The sequence below is a fragment of the Pinus tabuliformis genome, chromosome 6, assembly GCF_031772625.1.
Source record: "Pinus tabuliformis cultivar Carrire ecotype Pingquan chromosome 6, CPIR1, whole genome shotgun sequence".
Classification (NCBI taxonomy): Eukaryota; Viridiplantae; Streptophyta; class Pinopsida; order Pinales; family Pinaceae; genus Pinus; species Pinus tabuliformis.
In genome coordinates, this window is record NC_142292.1 from 507,940,909 (window position 1) to 507,958,934 (window position 18,026).

Here is an 18,026-nt window from a genome sequence, read left to right on the forward strand (position 1 = left end):
CTAAGGCCTGTGGCTGCTCCAAAAAGAGCCCAATAGGGCTGCGACTAGGAGAAAACCCCCTCTAGGGGTTGCGGCTAGGAGAAAAATCCCTCTAGGGGCTGCGGCTAGGAGGGATAGGCCTCCTGGAGGTTGTGGCTGCCCAAACAAAGGCCTTTTGGTCTTGCGGCTTCCCAAGGAAAAGGCTTTAAGGCCTGTGTCTAATCCCTAAAGGGCTTCCACTAGGGTAAAATGCCCACAAAGGGTTGCGGCTAGGCCTATATGGCCTTAAAATCCCCATGGCTATCCTTCAAATGACTTCGGCCCCTGCAAGCACAAAATTATGGCAAGAAAACACTCCAAAATCATTGCAAAAGACTTCCAAAGGCTAGAGGCCCCCTTATTTCAGTTGGACGTTGAGGAAATAGGGCTTGAAGAGGCTAGATCTTACCCTCTAGGGCCTAGATCAACCTCTTTATCTTGAACGATTGGCCCATAAATCAATTTCTTCTTCAAACCCTTGAGGTATCACCTGCACAAATGAAATAGAGAAGACCCAAGAACCCCAATGTGTACAAAAATTGAAATAAAACCCCAATACTGTACAAAAAAAAATTAGTATTTTAAAATTTAAAATACAAGGGTTAGCGGAAAAATAACTTAGAAATACTTACAAGATAAAAATTGTTCTCATTAGCATATTAAACTTTATGGCACAAGTAAATATTTTTGCAGATAGTGAGAAAATAACTTGTAAATTTTTTGCAAAGCCCTCCTGCATAAGATTTTCATTAGATCAAGACTTGGATCCAAACAAGGCTGTGATCCCCTCACAGTCTGTGAACTTGGAGGCCAAGGGATGGAGCAACCTGTAACTCAATGCGCTTCAAATGATTCACACAATAGATCTATAAGCCTGGAGATATCTGTCAGACTTCGCTAGATCTAGGATGATTACTCTAGAGGCATCTAGCCCAACACCTAAGGCAAGATACCTGTACCAATAGATGTTCCTACTATTGGCAATTGAAATAATAATCAACATTATAGTTCAAAACATATCAATAAAACATTTAGCACATACCAAATATCAGTAAATGAGAGACACCTTGAAATGAATGCCAAATACTTTTTATTAAGTGCAAAGAAATTCCCGCAGAACTCTGCTCAGTACATCAGATAATTGTTACTGATGAGGCTCATCATTGAGTAAAATATATGGACCTTAATACACCTCCAAGCTTACTAAAATCAACTCTTCTCATAATTTTTTACATGTTTTAATTATATTTTGCTTAATGAGATGAGTAAAAGTAAGATGTTATGTTTAGTGGTCTAATGTGCATTGGTTGCAGGTTTTTGGGAGCAAATTATGGCTAATTAAGGTGCAGGAACTCGAATGAGACAAGAAGGAGAGATTATAGGAGATGAATCTCTCTCATTAAATCCTCACTCATTAGAAGATCTCTCAATCAAATTACATCAACTCGGAGTTGCAGGCAGCCGAGTCATGAGGATCATTGGCAGCCGAGTCAGTGATAGTTAAGGACCAATTAATCTTAAGATTGGGAGCCAAGCCTCCCTAGATTTAAAGAAGTTGTTGGCAACTTCAGTTGTATAAATAAGGAGGCATAGAGCTTCATTAGGATTCCGAATTTTTATGCAAAATAGCTAAGCACTTTTGAGTTGAAGGATTGTGACAAAAACATTGTTATGTATTTTTTGATATGTTAATGAAAATGAGCATTCCCTTGATCCAGCACTGAGTTGACTCAGAGGGCTAAAGCTCTTGGGTTAGGGCCCAACCCTAGTAGCAGAGGTTCCTCTTACTGTACTTGTATGCTTAGGTTACTTCATAGATTACTTGTTAAATTGATTTTGGCATTGTTACATTGCAAGTATTGGTGAATTTGATTAGTTTGCTTCCATTTGTGCATAGCTTTAACAGTAGCATTAGAGAGATAAGGAAATATCAAAAAAGGCTGATAACAGGTGGATCTTACCTCCTTCCTCCCTTCAGGGACCATGGTTTGAGGAAAAACTCCCATTCAGCCCAAAAAGACAGAATTTTGGTTTCTTATGAAATTTAGGGTTTTTTTGCTAATTAGGTCAACATCTTTCAGTTTTAGAAGATAGGTTGTAGTTGTCATTTTTGATATCTTAAGTTTTGTATTAGATTTCATGTGCTTTCATCATAGATTTCAAGCATTTCCATGCATGAACTTGGCAAATAAATGATGCAAATTCTGTTTTCCTTATATTGTTGTCAACCCTTCTTGTTTTGAAATGATTTATGGATAAATGCCAACAATAATGTGTATGTTGTAGGAGTTTCAATATTGCAGGAAGACCTCATATCATTAGCCTCAACCAAACCATACCCACCCATGATCGCCAAAGGTCGCTAAGTTCACAATCCGAGTCATCATTTCACAAGGACAACTTTCATTTCTTGTTGAGCAAATCCAACCATCATAGAGCTTCGGTTTGAGTTCTGAGTAAGTTCCAACTAATTCCTTGCCTTATTCCTCCCATCACTCACCTTCCCTAAGCTCCATACCACTGTCCAAATCAATCCTTATGCTTTCGGCCTGTTCCTGTAGGAAAACAGGGGATCTTGTAGGTGAAGTAGGACAACCTGTACATATCCTGTAAGAAGACCAGTAGTGGCCTATTTTGAGCCCGATTTGTGAGAAATGCATCACGAAAGCTAGGAGAATACCCATGCTTGCCTCCCAAGCCATTTGACCCATCACACCCATCTCTATCCACACCTATCCCACCTGCCATGCAATCAAGAAGGATTAGCATTCATGTTTTCACAAAAAGTCAAAAAGAAAAAGGTTGTTTTTCTTATTCATGTGCACAACAGTTAAGTGTTTGATTAAATCAGATTTCATGCTTAGTTTAGTTAGGATTTCACAGGTGTTAAATTAGAATTCTTCTGAAGCAAGGTATCTTAACAAATAGCTAGATGAGTTGTGTGTTTTAGGCATCTATTTCAGTGTTTCATTACTGCAGTAGGTAGCATTTCAATCCTCTCAATTAGGGTAAAATTCCCCTTTCTCAATTGGTAATCAAACTTCTTCTAAATCAATAGAAGGTTGGTTTGAGAAACCCTAGTGGTCTATCGCCCAGCTCAGCAGTGACAAAGAGTGGACCCATTACATCTATTTGTGTATACAACACTGTCACCTCCAAGTTTGTACGAACCCTGGGTTGATGAAGTAAATTTGGTAGCCCCAGGAGTTGCAGCATTCTTGTTGCAATACTGGTGCTCATCAGTTACATCATTCAAAGATGAAATGAGGAGCTTCATAGCTTCCTTATATAGAAAATGAGAGAAGAACCCCCCCCCCCCCCCCCCAAGTGGAAAATAACGACTAGTTGGCTTGATTCTCATCAAAATAATCTCATCCATCAATCTTCATTTGAAATAACTTGATCTCCTCCATCGATTGAATTTTTATTTTTATTTTTTTCCGGAAAAAATCGAATTTCTCTTAAAATCCCTTTTTTCTTAGTCCAAAAAATAATATTTTGGACTTTTATCCTCAAAAATTTCACTTTGACTTAACCACCAAGGTCCAAGGGGTCAATGTTTCTTAAAAAATCCATTTTTCCCTTCATGGAGGACCTCCAAAATTGGAATCATTTTTGACACACGATTTTTTTACAATTTTCCACTTGGAGAGAATTTATTTTCTCTCAAATTAATTTTTGACTCAAAAATAATTATTTTTCTCGCTAATTATTTTCTTTTTATTTTTTCCATAAAAATTAATAAAGACTCGAGGCGAATAAATATTGTTCAACCCTCCAAATGTGTCTATAATAAAATAATTTAGCCATGGTGTCTAAATATTATTAACCATGCACTAAAATATTTTTTACAAGATGTTACAATTTAATTCAACCCTTAGAAGGGGAGATACACATTTGACATAGACCCTCAAAACATTACCCAATTCTGTGACAAGACAAATGATCTAGGATGAAAAATGCATAGACTTAATAAACACTAGGACTCACCTAAGACCTTGTCAATGAATTCCACCCTAGCTTTGGGGTATATCTGAGAGAAACTTTGTCAATTATCCGTTTTTACAAACACACATAATTCGGGGAGGTTAAAAAACTCCCTAGAATGAAAACCTTTGAGAAGATCCATAGGCTTACCTAGGTGTTGTTGCATGGCTTAATAGTTATACTAGAATCATTTACAATATAAATTTGCAGAATTTGGGTTTACAATGATGAAACTGGAAGCTAAATGATGACAATGATCTGAAAATTTTTGATCCACTACTTTGTACTCTGCTTATTGAACTGTTGACACAAGTGTGGTTAATAGGTGGCATTGGATTTGGTGCAATAGTCCTCAAACAACTCCCAGAGAATATTGTTTTTCTACGATACTGGTGTCTAGGATAGAATCTCAGATCACTAACGCTACCAAACCAAGTATCACAACAAGTCTACTTTGCACAATCGAATATAAAAAATAGTAAATATACTAGTCCACAAAATATAAACAACTTTTTACACAAATATTTACAATAACCCAACTTCATTATATTAATCCAACTGAATAATACGATGATCTAGGGCTCCTGTACCAATGATAATTTCCCTCATACATCCACTGATACAAGATTATACAACAACTAAGGCTTGGTGTCTGTCGTGATGACCACCAATCTATCCTAAACAAGATACTCTGACCATTTGGCTTTAGCGCGCTCTCTCAGCTCCTCTCAGTCGTACCCTGAACACATCTACCTGGTCCTTCGACTCCCGATCTGCAGCATCTACCTCTATCAATGCTGCAAGTCCATCTGGTCACTAAATCTCGGCTCCAATCTTCTCTCTCGTTGATCATTTGTCCTTCAACGCATCAACACATCGAGACTCCTATCGAGTTGTTCACAACTCTGTTTGTGAACAACTCACAACTGCCCACTGCTGCTCCTCAGCTACTCAAGTACTTCTTCCCACTATAGTTTTCATGCGCTGCTCCAATGAAGACTAACATAGGGCAGGAGCGTTGCGACCTATCACCATCAAATGTCTCTTCTCCAATGATGAACACGGCATACAACAAACTGCTCCTCTGGCTGATCAGACCTATGAGCTCCAACAACTGCCACTCCTAGCAGCCAAGTGTCCTTCAATGCACTGCACTTAGGGCTTCACACTTGGGCACTTTCATGCTGCCCTCCAACAAACCTCAAATGCCCAATACAACACCAAACATCATGTCCTTCAGACTTGCTCAATCATCATCAACCTAGAGCTCTGAAGATCTGCCCTTTGTTCTACAATAGAGGAGCTATTGCACAAATCTAGGCTCCAATAGATTGTTGTAGCATCTGCCCACTAGTTAGGGCATCCAACACCTAGTATCACCCTTCCTCTTGGCTGCCAACAGACTCCCACAAAATGTCCTCTTCTAGGACACCATCCTCCTAGCAAATCTCATCAACTCAAGAGGATGACCAAACTGTCCTGCAACCTCTTGCTGCTCCTCTTGACACATGCAACTATTGTTGATGAACTTACTCTGAGGATGATCCAAATTTGTCCAACTGGACCTCCATCTAATCTGATCAAAACTAGATCCAACACCTAGCAACAATGGAGAAATGACATACCTTTAAACTGTTGTTCATGGACTGAATTCTGATCACTGGTTAGGGAACTCCTGTAGCCCACAACAACCCACCATATGTGACCAAAACTACCACAAAACATTGCGGTCTTCTCCCTTCTCCAAGTCTAGTAACTTGCTGCCCTAACTGACTGCTCCAGCACCCTGTTTTATGCTTGTTTAGCCCTCCAAACAGCCACTATAGGACTGCGGCCTAGTCACCATAGGTCTGTCACCCTCCGGGCTTGTTCAAGCAAGAATTATCATACCAAAGAAAGCCCAGAACAACTCCCTCTCCATTCGTCATACCTGCAGATTGACATGCCCTTCAAACAGTTATAAGAAAAGCCTTAACGTCTCCTCTCTCCTTCGCCGAAGATGCTAGTAACCTGCAGCCTCAACAGAGATGTAATTCTCCTGCAATCATACCCAAAACAGTCCACAAAACCCTCTAGCCTAGGTTTTGGAGTACATCGTAAGCTACAAATCTCAACAGAGCATGGCAGTCTCATTTGACAACCTTTCACATTTCCTGAGGAAATTCATAGTTCCCAATGCAAAGTGGTCTCAGTGGTCAAAAAGTCAACATGGTCTCAGAACATGCAATTTGAAGAGATGATCCATGCCACATCAAATTTTTCCAATTAAAGATGGTAGTGGATAGTTACAACTTTGTCAAACTTGGTCAACTGGTCAAATCAAGTTTCCAAGTGACAAAACAGGGGCAGCATTGGGTTGTTTGTAACATGCATTAGGTCTAAAGTGGTATACTCAATGCGAGAAACTGTCAGACATGGGATTTGGGTATATTAACGTATTTGTGTATTTGGAGGACGTTCTCCTATTACTTTAGGAGCTATTATGTAACTTGTCTCTCTTATCTATATTGGAATTGTGTTCTATGCTCACATTGGTATACATGGTGTGTACTCTTTTTTTTATGTATTTATTCATAACAATCACTCATAGTTTGATCCTTTGATTCCAATTGCCTAGTAGACTTGACACCAGTCTTAATCTTCTTATCACTCCATTTATAAAACCACTTTTACTATTTGTGTTGCTAAAGCTAACTTTTGTTAATCACCTTGAAACTCTTCGTAATAAGCTTTAGTAATCCTTAGGGAAACACCTCTCAAGCTGGAGAAAAAAAAACTTAAAGAGTAGGAGAAATTTATTGTGGTGACATTGAATAACTTCTCAAGTTGCCCTTCGGTTTTCACCCTTTGGATTGGAACTTTACACATTGGATGAGATTTTGAATGGTAATGGTGTGGAGCCCTTTTGTTGAGCACACAAAGAAGTGATTCTTTATATATAATAGTATGATATTCAATAAATTACACTCTATTTTTGCCGCTACTTACAGTTGTGTCCATATGTGTGCTTAAAATTATACTTCTACATGTGTTTCCTATGTTTTATTTTTTCTCTTGTCATTCCTAATGAATTGTTTAAATCTGGAGATTATTTGAATATAAAGACAGAGTAAGGCCATGGCATGTGAGTATCCTTGGACAAATTTGCAGAAACACCTCTATGGAAAAACTGAAGCTAGAGATCTGATAAATCACTTAGGAACTATGACATAGTAAAAATATATCAAGACCAAAACAACCAACTGCAGAAAGAATCATCAGGGAATGACAGCTCTCAGGGATATAGAAAGAAAAGATGTCAGTCCATATAGAAAACCAAACTAGTTACAAGCTAAAGCTGACATTTTAGCACTTCTACCTTAGACTAGCAAGTAATGTGGTCAACCCTTAGCTATTAAATATAAAATTTCACTTTAAACAAAATAACATATTTTTAATCTAAGAAGCATTTAAAGAAAACCAAACTAATTGAACATGTCCCCTCTAATTTAATAATCATTCTATTTAAACCATATAGCCAATCACAAAAAAAATACATTTATCTCATCTCATATGGTGCACTTGGATTCATTACCTACTATCCGCATCCTCGAGATCTTTCTTTGCCTCCTCTGGAAGAGCTGCTAGACTGTTTAAGAGCAGGACCAAAAAACAGAATTACTTCCAAACTGAAGTGGCAAATCTAATTGCTACCTCTGCCACTTCTCTTATCCTCCACTATATCTGAAGATAGCTCTTATCTCTCTTTTATATTACTAGCACTTCACTGGAATTGCAGAAATAACAAAAAAATAATGCCTATCTTACTATGATGTGCATGCATACCTGTGGGAGAGCTCTAACAGATTTTTCCGGAGAACTGGATATTTGGGAACCTGAAAACATTAATAGTTAAAGATGTGGACACATTATATTTTCATATGATTATAACAGTAAATGTTTCTCATAAAAAGAAAAAGAAAAAAAATTGATAGGGACTTTGGCTTCCTCAACAGATATATACACTACAATAATTGACATAGAAAATCTCAGATTTGTCTAACACTTATGTTATAATCATCCAGGTAAACAGACTCTGAAATCAACTAAGTTACCAGAATGGGGATACAGATCCAGATGCAGATACAGATTCAGATGTCTATCCAATAATACTGGGGGCTATCAGTCTAACCTCTGTAGATACAATCTTAAGACCTCAAGGTGTTGCTGCATCATCATTTCTGGACAAAACTGGCCACCTGAAACAACTCGTTACGGGTACTTAAAATGGTAGATTTCCACTCCTGCCATACACCTCTAGATCTTGGGTTGTAAACTTGTAACAAGGTAGTGAACACATTTACAGGACTTGGTCTAGTTAGATATTTGAAGGTGATCCCAGTTTGAAGTCTTATTATGCCATTAACAATTAAGTATCATCCACAGTTCCACTATGATGCATCTATGGTCATCATACCTAGTGAATGGTAATTTTCACTTGATTTTCAGATAGTTTTGATAGGTGGTCCTTCATAGAAAAGCAGAGGCCTTGAGGGCACACATTCCATGCTCTCACTACACATGATGCCCAGATTGTGCTACACTTCCAGATAGCAATGATGACCTTGCAGATGCAGCACTGCCCCTCCACAGAAAAGCATTGGGCACTTTGATGATTCAAGTTATTGATTGACACCTCAAAGCACCCCCAAATGTTGGAACGTTGAGCTCACTTTGCTTAAGGTTGGAGATTCTAAATGATGTACCTAATAGAACAAGCATGCCCCTAGCTGACCTTGACAATATTCGATGGGCATAGCTTGATCTAGAATCCAGATGATAATGGTCATTCCCAGGATGACAAGGGAGGCCTTGTAGTACAACTTGGAGCCCCAACGCTTGAGAGATTTTGTGCCATGTTATCTTTCTAGCCCCCTTGGAGATGATGCAAGGCACCCAAAGCAGGATTTTGACATATGGGACCATTTTGAGGCATGACTTGAGGGCTTCCCCTCAATCATTGGATTGATTATGATGATTGAAGATGCAACTTGCCCATACCATGTGTTTTTAGAGTTTTTATTGCCCTGAAAGGGCATTATGTCATAGTAGATAGAAGTTTTGACCCACACATGTGAGCTTTTAGTGGCTTATTTTATTACATTGAGCTATTAGGTTGGTTTGTAACCCTTTTTCTTCATGTACACTCAAATTAAACTTGCCATAGGGCTTTTAGGCTAATTATTGAGAGCGGTTAACCTCATATAAATAGAGGATCACTCCTTTGTAATTTTTCATCATCACTCATGGATTTCAACCTCCTTTAGAGAGCTCGACTTAGCTTTGTGTAAATTCACTACTTGTGGAGATGTGATCTTTTGGGTGCTATTACTATTGGAGATTCATTTTTGTCTTGAAGATGTCTTTTGGGAATGAAAGAAGACTATTTCATGGAAGAATTTTAAGTTATTATTGCAGATGTTTATTGTTTTTCATGTAATTGATTATTGCTAGGGTTTTCTTTGTTCCATGTCTAAATGCATACTATTTATGGAAAATCTTGGTTAATTATTGCATGTTAAATTTACCTTCCTTGACATCCATAGGGGACCTCCTAGAGAGCTTATGCTATTTAATTTCTCCCCTCACAAAGAAGATATCTAGGGTTTGTACAAATGAAAACAAGGTTTTTCCCCTTACTCGACGCATTAATTCATTATCTTTGAAATTTAGCCCTAAGGACTCCATCGGTAAAGTAGGAATAGGCATTGGCATCTTTGATGTTGGTAAAAAAAACATCTAAAAGATAAATGTTTTCCCTTTTTCTTATTTTCCGAGTCCTTCAAGGCAAGTCGCCAGGGCAATTTTGTAGGTCCAAATTCAATTAGGGCATCCTTAGATGAATATTGGAGCTAAATAAACTTGGATTTAGCCTTGTTGGGCCATCTCACTCAAAATATAGCCTTTTACATTTGACTTTCAAGAAGTGCAAAAGGTATGACCTCTCTCTAAATCCCAAGAAATCTCAATTCGCACTAAGTGAAGGGAGGCTGCTGGGACATATCGTATCACGTGAGGGCGTGAAGATAGACCCGAAAAGAGTTGAAGCCATCAGCCGCATTCCACGTCCCAAAAATAAAAATGAAGTCCAAGCTTTCTTAGGAAGAACAAATTTCTTGAGAAGATCCATCCCAAATTATGCAGAGATAGTCAAAGGCATCACTGATATGCTTAGAAAGGACAATGAGGTAAAGTGGAATCTTGTTCCCCGTGATTATTTCAACAAGATTAAGGAAGCTCTGGCCAAAGCCCCAGTGTTAGCTAGCTCGGATTATTCATCTCCTTTTTTCATTTTCTCTTTCGCCTCTCCACTCACAATTGCAGCAGTACTATTAAAGAAAACCAAAGCAGGTCATGAGCAGCCTATTGCCTTTTTTAGCCAAGTATTGAGAGATGCCGAATTGAAATATAATATACTGGAGAAGCAGGCGTATACACTGGTTAAAGCTTTAAAAGCCTTTCGCACTTATGTACTACAGTCCAAGGTTATAACATTTGTTCCCACGGCAGCAATCAAAGACGTTCTGGTACAGGGGGACAGTGAAGGGAAGAGAGGAAAATGGATAGCGAAAATACAGGAGTATGAACTAGAAATAAATCCCACCAAGCTCATTAAAGGACAAGGTCTAGCTCAAATTCTGTCTGAATCTAACTGCCAAGCACTTGGGATAAATTTAATCACAAAAAATAGCAGATCTGAAGAGCACCAGAGCAGCATCAAAACATCTGAATAGAAAATTTATGCCAAGTATGAGGGGTCTCAATGGTATAAAAATGTTGTCCACTACCTCTTGTTTTTAAGATGCCCATTGGGGCTGGATTCCTCCAAATATCGAAGCTTGAGATTACATGCTCAGAAATACATTATATCAAATGGCTTACTATATTGGAAGGACCCAGTGGGTGTATTGCTGTTGTGTTTAGTAGAAACAGAGACCAATAGGGCGATGGAATAATTTCATGAAGGAGCCTGTGGGGGACACTATAGTTGGAAAACCACCGCACACAAAATCCTCAAGGCTGGATTTTACTGGCCTACACTATTCAAGGATGTTTATAACAGAGTCAGGAGCTACCAAAAATGCCAGATGTTTGCTGAAAGACAGAAGTTTTCTCCTCTCCCCTTGATTCCTGTACAAGTGGAAGAGCCCTTCAGACAGTGGGGCTTGGATTTTATAGGAGAGATCAACCCACCATCCAGTGGCCAGCACAGGTGGATATTGACAGCCACTGATTACTTCACCAAGTGGGTTGAGGCCATTCCAGCTAGGAATGCTACAAATGCAATGGTTATGAAATTCATGGAAGAGAACATATTGTCCCGCTTTGGCTGCCCTTCCAAAATCATCACTGATAATGCCCAAGTCTTTAAGTCTGCCAAGTTCACTGCTTTCTGCAACAAATACAGTATCACTATCGGGCATTCCACCACATATTATCCTCAGGGTAATGGCTTGGCTAAATCCTCCAATAAAACAGTGGTGAGAATATTGAAGAAAATCATTGCTGAAAACAAAAGGAACTGGGATTCTCAGTTGAAATTTGCTTTATGGGCCAACAGGGTAACACCCAAGAGATCCACTGGGGTATCACATTTGAGTTGGTGTATGGTAAGGCTGTTGTTTTCCCTATACAATTAGCAATCCCTGTAGCAAAGCTGCTACAAGAAGTTGAGGAGGAGCCAAGTGCACTAACAAGGAGAATAAATCAGCTAGTGGAACTTCAAGAGAGCAGAGAGTAGGTGGAGGCCAGATTATCTGATTATCAGCAAAAGATGAAGTTGTTGTTTGACAAGAAAGCTAAGGACAGACCTCTGCAGCCAGGAGATTTAGTTCTCGGTGGGATGTCAGGCGGGAAGACAAGGGCAAGCATGCGAAATTCGATCCATTATGGTTTGGTCCCTTCAGGATTGCGGAAGAAAGAGGGAACAATAACTTTCCGCTGGAAAATTTAGATGGTGAATTGCTGAATTACCAGTAAATGGTCAGTTCCTTAAGTTTTATTTTCAAAATTAAAATTGCCAGCTCCACTCATTGTAAATATCTAGTGTGTTTACTGCAAACTATTGAGTTAAGTTTTTCTTTAAAGTTGTAAAGAATTTTTGACTTTTTGGAAGTATCTTTTGTTCTAGAAATGACTCCATGCCCAAAGGAGTAGTTCGAAGTGTGCAGGTTCTCAACACCTTGCTGGCAAAGAAATGTCCCCAAATGGAGCCAATTTTGTATTCACAGGTCACTCAGTGTCTTGATGAGGGTCAGAGGTCCGGGATGCAGGATAACAGGGAAGCAAAGGCCATTTTTTGAGTCATGGAAGTCACATGGGCTTGATGGAACCTTCCCCATTGCAGGGTGCTCGGAAAGAGCTTTCCGGTGGTATTAAGAAATCTAGAAAAGGTTCCATGGATCAAAATTGACACTCAATTGAACTATCCATTTGAAAAAGGCCCTGAAAGCATGAAAAGGATAAAAATGGCTAAGTGTTCAAATAAAATTGCAATCGGGCCCAGAGGAATTATCGCATCGCATGAAGACAAATATATCGGCCTATTGTCAGGCCCGGGGGGCATAGATATCGACATCAGCGGATTGTAGCACATGTCCATATCGTAATCGATGAAGTCCAAGGGGTCCCTCCCTTAAGGATTATCGGCGGATGCGAAGGCCAATTGTGATATATATAGACCAAACTTGCCGGGTGAAACAAAGGGCTTTGGTTTAAGACTTATCGGCGATACCAAGGGTCGATTGTGATTTGTGATATCGCATATCGCAATTGGCGATCGCAATATACCAAAGATTAAAAGAGGCGAGACAATAGAGAAGCACCAATTGTGATATGAGGGCCCGGATGTGATAAATTATAAACTACAATCTATAAAAATTTCAGGTCCAGGTAATCGGCCAATAGGAGGATTTAATGCAATGTAAAGAAAAGCCACTTGTGCGTTTATTTGAAACCTCAAGCACTTTATAGATGGGTCCTTAGTCTCTGGGGGCTATCAAAGGGGGGCGTAAGAATTAAATAAGAAATCCTCGCCGATCCACCTATTTTAAATGAATTAATCCCATGCCATAATGCGCTGATAAATGTTGAACAGAGCTTTGAGACTGATGGGTCGGCAACCGGGCGTTTTATGAGAAATAGGGGCACTTTTAAAGAAAGACGACCTGCAACACAATCGGCGCCGAAGTTAGCTTAAACCTGAAGTGACTATGTTGGCCCATTTTCACATCAACCGCCTTAAATCACCCATTGCAGCACGACGTGGCCTTCACAAGAGTCTTTCACAATAAAGGAATGTTTGACACCTCCTCCTTCTCACTGGGATCCTTCTCTCTACTCATTTACTCCAAAATTTTCAGATCATGTTTAAGAGTTCGAAGAGGCAACAAAGCTTGAGACGACACCCTTTCTCAGCTAAGAGGGCAATCTGATTTGACAACAGAAGCCCTCGGCCCATGAATTCTCCTGTAATAATCATTAATGCCTTGATCCTCCCTTTCTTATAAATAGGGGGTCTTGATATTGTAAAAGGGTTCGAAAATCCGGAGAGAAAAGGGTCAATTCTGTAACTCCTGTGATAGCTTATAGATCTTCAGAATACCACAGATTGGTGGTGATTCCTCCTTCTGAACTTTGCAACTTGTTTGTCCTGTAAAATTACTTGTCTATTTGTTCCTCAGTCCTCCTATTCATGCATCAATAAGCATTGTAATGTCTTTAAATTCTCCTGCAGATTCATTTGTATTTCTTTAAATGCACATGCCTATGTGAGGGTTCGAAATTACATTTGCAACACTGTATGATGCGAAGTCATCTTTCTTCTATTGTCTGTTCAACACTCCTTTTTAAATTCAGAAAGTAGATCAGCTTTATGGTTCCAGGCTCATGCTATGTGTATGAATTTCTTGGTGTTGTAAGCTCCGTAATTCTGAGTTCCTTTCCTCACTTTGTCCGTTATCATTTACTTTAAAACAATTTGATTAAACTGTGAGGTTCCAAAGGGCAAGGCCTCCACTGTATTGTTTTATTTCCGAAATCTACTTATGTGTATCAAGGCTTATATCATTGGATTACATCTTTGGGAAGAAGAACCACTCTCTTGTGTTCATGTTTGAAACATAGGTGATGTCTGTTGTTATTCAAAAGTCATTTGAGACACACTAATCTGGATGACCCTAAGCACTGGCCTTGTCAGCAATCCGAGGTTGTCTCTAGGGGGATTTCTCTGTATTATGCTGCATCTGTGCTGCATATGTAGGTTTTAGCGACAACACACCATATTTGGCAGTTGTGCCATATTTGGCTATGACCATTGGTTGATTATGCAAGCATGGATAAGTCGGCAACTGGAGTAATGGAAACTACAAAGAGAACTGAGTCAGGGCAACAAGGACCACGATTGCATAGATGTTGCAATGGATTCAATGGTCACTATCAAAGGTAGGAGACTGAGACCGAGAGGACCATGATTTGCAGAGGTGGCAGTTGACTCCAGAACAACTATGCTTGGTCTTCCTTGCACGATTCCTGGAATTGAATGAAGATCAGATCAAGCTTAGAGAAGCCATGCGGAAGTACACTAAGAATTGAGAAATAATTCTCAGTATGGAAGAACACTCAAGTGCCCATTCCTCGAGTTAATTCAACTGCAGTGACCAAGTAATTTCGATGCAACGATAGGTTGAGATTGATCAAGTAGAACAGTCCTATGTAGTATGGGAAGCCATGCATGAAGTATGCACTTGGGCAGTGTGGATGACAGCAGAGACAACATCGACTAGTGTGCAACAAAGGAACAAAACTCAAGATTGCAATTAAGCAACATGGGAAGACAACATTGTTGAGAGAGATGTGAGGAGAGCTTTGTATGTGTGCACTGCTGAAGAGAAGCAAAGTGTGCTTGTGCTGAAGAAGAGAGCCAAGAGAAAAAAGCTCTGTGTGTGTTAGTGGGTGCTAGCAAACAATCAAGGGGAGTTGGTGCTTCCTATGAAGGGTGGCTCACAAACAGATTGATGTAATAGAGTAGGTGCTCTCATTTTTACATCAATAACAAAACAAGCTTTGGTGGTTTTTCTCCTGGAAGGGTTTCCACGTTAAACCTCTGTGTCCAATGTGTATGCTGCTCATGGTGTGCATTTATGTGTTGATTTCATATTGCTGCACATGATTTATTATTGATTGCTCACATGAATGGATGCCAAGTTTAAATGTTAAATATAAATTGGGAGAAAATTTTGAATTAGCCTTAATACTGATCCCCCCCCCCCCCCCCCTAGTATTAACATTGTTTCCAACAGAATTAACATTGTTTCCAACAGAAGATTAGACTTATCTCGTGTGCAGATTGAAGAGGTAACACACCCCATTAGAAGCTTTCTTTGCCAATATCTTCCCAGTAAATGACAAAATCAACCCAATTTGTGCCTTCACCACAATGAAAGTCGAAATTAAACAAGCAGACAAATTCCATCTACTGCAATAGCCTCCACAGTCCCAATGCCACTGTCCTGAAACAACCTACCAAGATTCCATATTCTTTTAAGAATACAAGAACCAAGAATTTTAAAGCTTTGACAAGATCAATGATATAACAACACCACAATGGCTTATTATGCCGTCAACAAGGATAAGGCATTAAATGCAACGTTGAACAATAATCTAGACCTGAATTTTCTAATTGCCAAATAGATAAAAACATCCATATTTGTATATCAACCTTGATGACGTTCTATATCATTGTTTGTAATTATATGTTGTTGTGAGAACATGTCAGTTTTTCAAATATATTTGATTTCACCCAATATTTCAGATTTCTCCCAATTTTTTCAGTTTGCCAATTTGTCCAATATTTTCCTAGTTTTCAGGTCCAAGTTTATTGTTGACGCTATCTTCAGATGATTTCCTATATTTTCCCTAATATTTCCAATAAGTTTCTTTCCAGAGCTTGGGTAATATATTCCGTGAAATGATATTTGCAACATTGTATCATACCATGTAGGAATAACTAGTAAGAAGTCATCATAATCATAGCATAATAAGATATATAGTTTGACCAATGTTAATCAACGTCCCATGTCCATGTGGCTTAAATTGATAGAAAATTCACTTAATTTGGCATTAATGTATTGAAGTAGAAATTACCCCATATTTAGTAAGCATAGCCCTCTCAATGGACATGGTACAAGTAGATGCAATTGTAAACAAATAAATTTTAAGATGACAACAATGTAATCATTCAATGAAAATAGTCAAGACAAAGGTTATTATTGGATCAAAAACTTTATACACTTTTAACTAACCTTCTGTATTGACCCTTATGTACCTAGCAATCCCTTACAACTGTTTATGGTCATTCATTGGACATTTCACCTATTTATGGTCTTTCATTATACATTAAGAAAATGATCTTATATTATCTTATAAAACTTAAACTAATTGATTGGAATTATGTTGAATAGAATCATCAAGAAATCAAAGGCTTAAAAAATTCACAGTTCAATTTTAGAGTGGCTTTTCAGCATGAACATATTTTAAAAATAGAAACACAATTATGTATTGAGATAATAATATAAATGCATGCGAATTACAGATTACTACGATAATCCTCCTATTAACAAAAACTAATCTACCCTAAATTTCAACTCAAATTTTTCAATGCAACAAAAGTGGTTTTGATTCATACATGAGAGATAGCAATGATACCCAATCCATTTGGTCCAAATCCAGCCTCAAGCTGTTCGGAAAGATCATTAGTTTTTTCCTGGTACAGAAATTAAAATACAATGAAGAATATCATCCATTGACTCCAGTTTCAACCATCTACAAAGAAAAATGAATAATCCATCTAAATACTACTAAGAATTTTCAACCATGAACTTCGTTTTTTAATGATGGAGAAAATGAATATAAACCCAACGAAATATATAATCTATCAACTGATTGTCAATCATTCGTGAGTTATCACCAAAAGAAAGAAGAAAAATTAATGTAATTTTCTATATACAATGTTAAGCATGAAGAGTATGTAACAAGGGATCCAATAGAAAACTGAAGTTACTAAAGTTTGATGGTGCTAAAGTCCACACCTTAAAATATATCTTCCCTTAAGGTATGAAGATGATTTACAACAATGAAGACCCGTTAGTGCATTGATATATGTCAAAACATATGCTACCAAAACAAGAAAAAGGAAAAAGGAAAAAGAAATGACAACGAGACAAGAAATAGGAGAAAGAGGATTTCAGGAAAAGAAACCCGCCTTCCCTAAAAATTTATTTGGTAAAGGACGACATCATCCTATGACTCTGTGATTCCCCTAAAAAATGGCATGCTTATCTAGAATCATAAAAGCACCAAGGTACCCATAAAGATTCCCTTGAAAAGAAATCCCCTTCCTCTAACTTAATTTGGTTTAGAATTTCCCTAGGCTTATTCAATGTTAAGCTCCAACATGTTCATAAGAACATATTGTGGTTCTAGTCTTCAAGATCAGGCTGAATTAGAGATTTTTAATAGTGATGCACTAGCTCCCATGCATCCATGGGAAAGTGATTGCTTCAAATGGGTACTTTTTGGTTGAGATATATTATTTTAGAGCCACACCTTTAAATTTCATCATCATTAACTTCATCATTCACAATACAATATATAAGAACATCCGGAATCCAAAACCCTAATCCATTGACCCAAATTAGATTACAACTTTAATTTCTTGACTAGAATAAAAAACCATGGGCTGAAAAACTATGTGCCAAATACGAACACAAAAAGCCACCCAAAAAGAAGAAATATTTGGGGGTTCCAGCCCCCTCCCACTATGCCTGATGCACACGAATCATGCATGAGTCTAGTCATGCAAAGAATATAGCACATAACCAACATCATGAGTACATTACAGCAGGTGAATTGGTTAGTTGATCCACTGACCACAACACCGTCAATTCATTGAGTGCCTTTTAGACTTGGCACATGGCCGTGTG

General features: G+C 38.4%; 1 protein-coding gene across 3 annotated transcripts in view; it reads right to left on the minus strand.

Annotated features, from left to right (window-relative positions):
- The window catches only part of LOC149259533 (uncharacterized), a 261,302-nt gene that overhangs the window by 158,199 nt on the left and 85,077 nt on the right, over positions 1 to 18,026 (minus strand). For 2 of the 3 annotated variants that reach the window (XM_089376075.1, XM_089376083.1), the window contains exons 4-5: positions 7,831 to 7,880; positions 7,580 to 7,633 (exon numbers count right to left, since the gene is read on the minus strand). In XM_089376075.1, coding sequence (XP_089232201.1) covers positions 7,583 to 7,633; positions 7,831 to 7,880 — 101 coding nt within the window. In that variant the 3' untranslated portion in view covers positions 7,580 to 7,582. Of the gene's footprint in view, positions 1 to 7,579; positions 7,634 to 7,830; positions 7,881 to 16,729; positions 16,808 to 18,026 lie in introns of all 3 variants that reach the window. The other variant, XM_089376090.1, reaches the window with a different exon arrangement.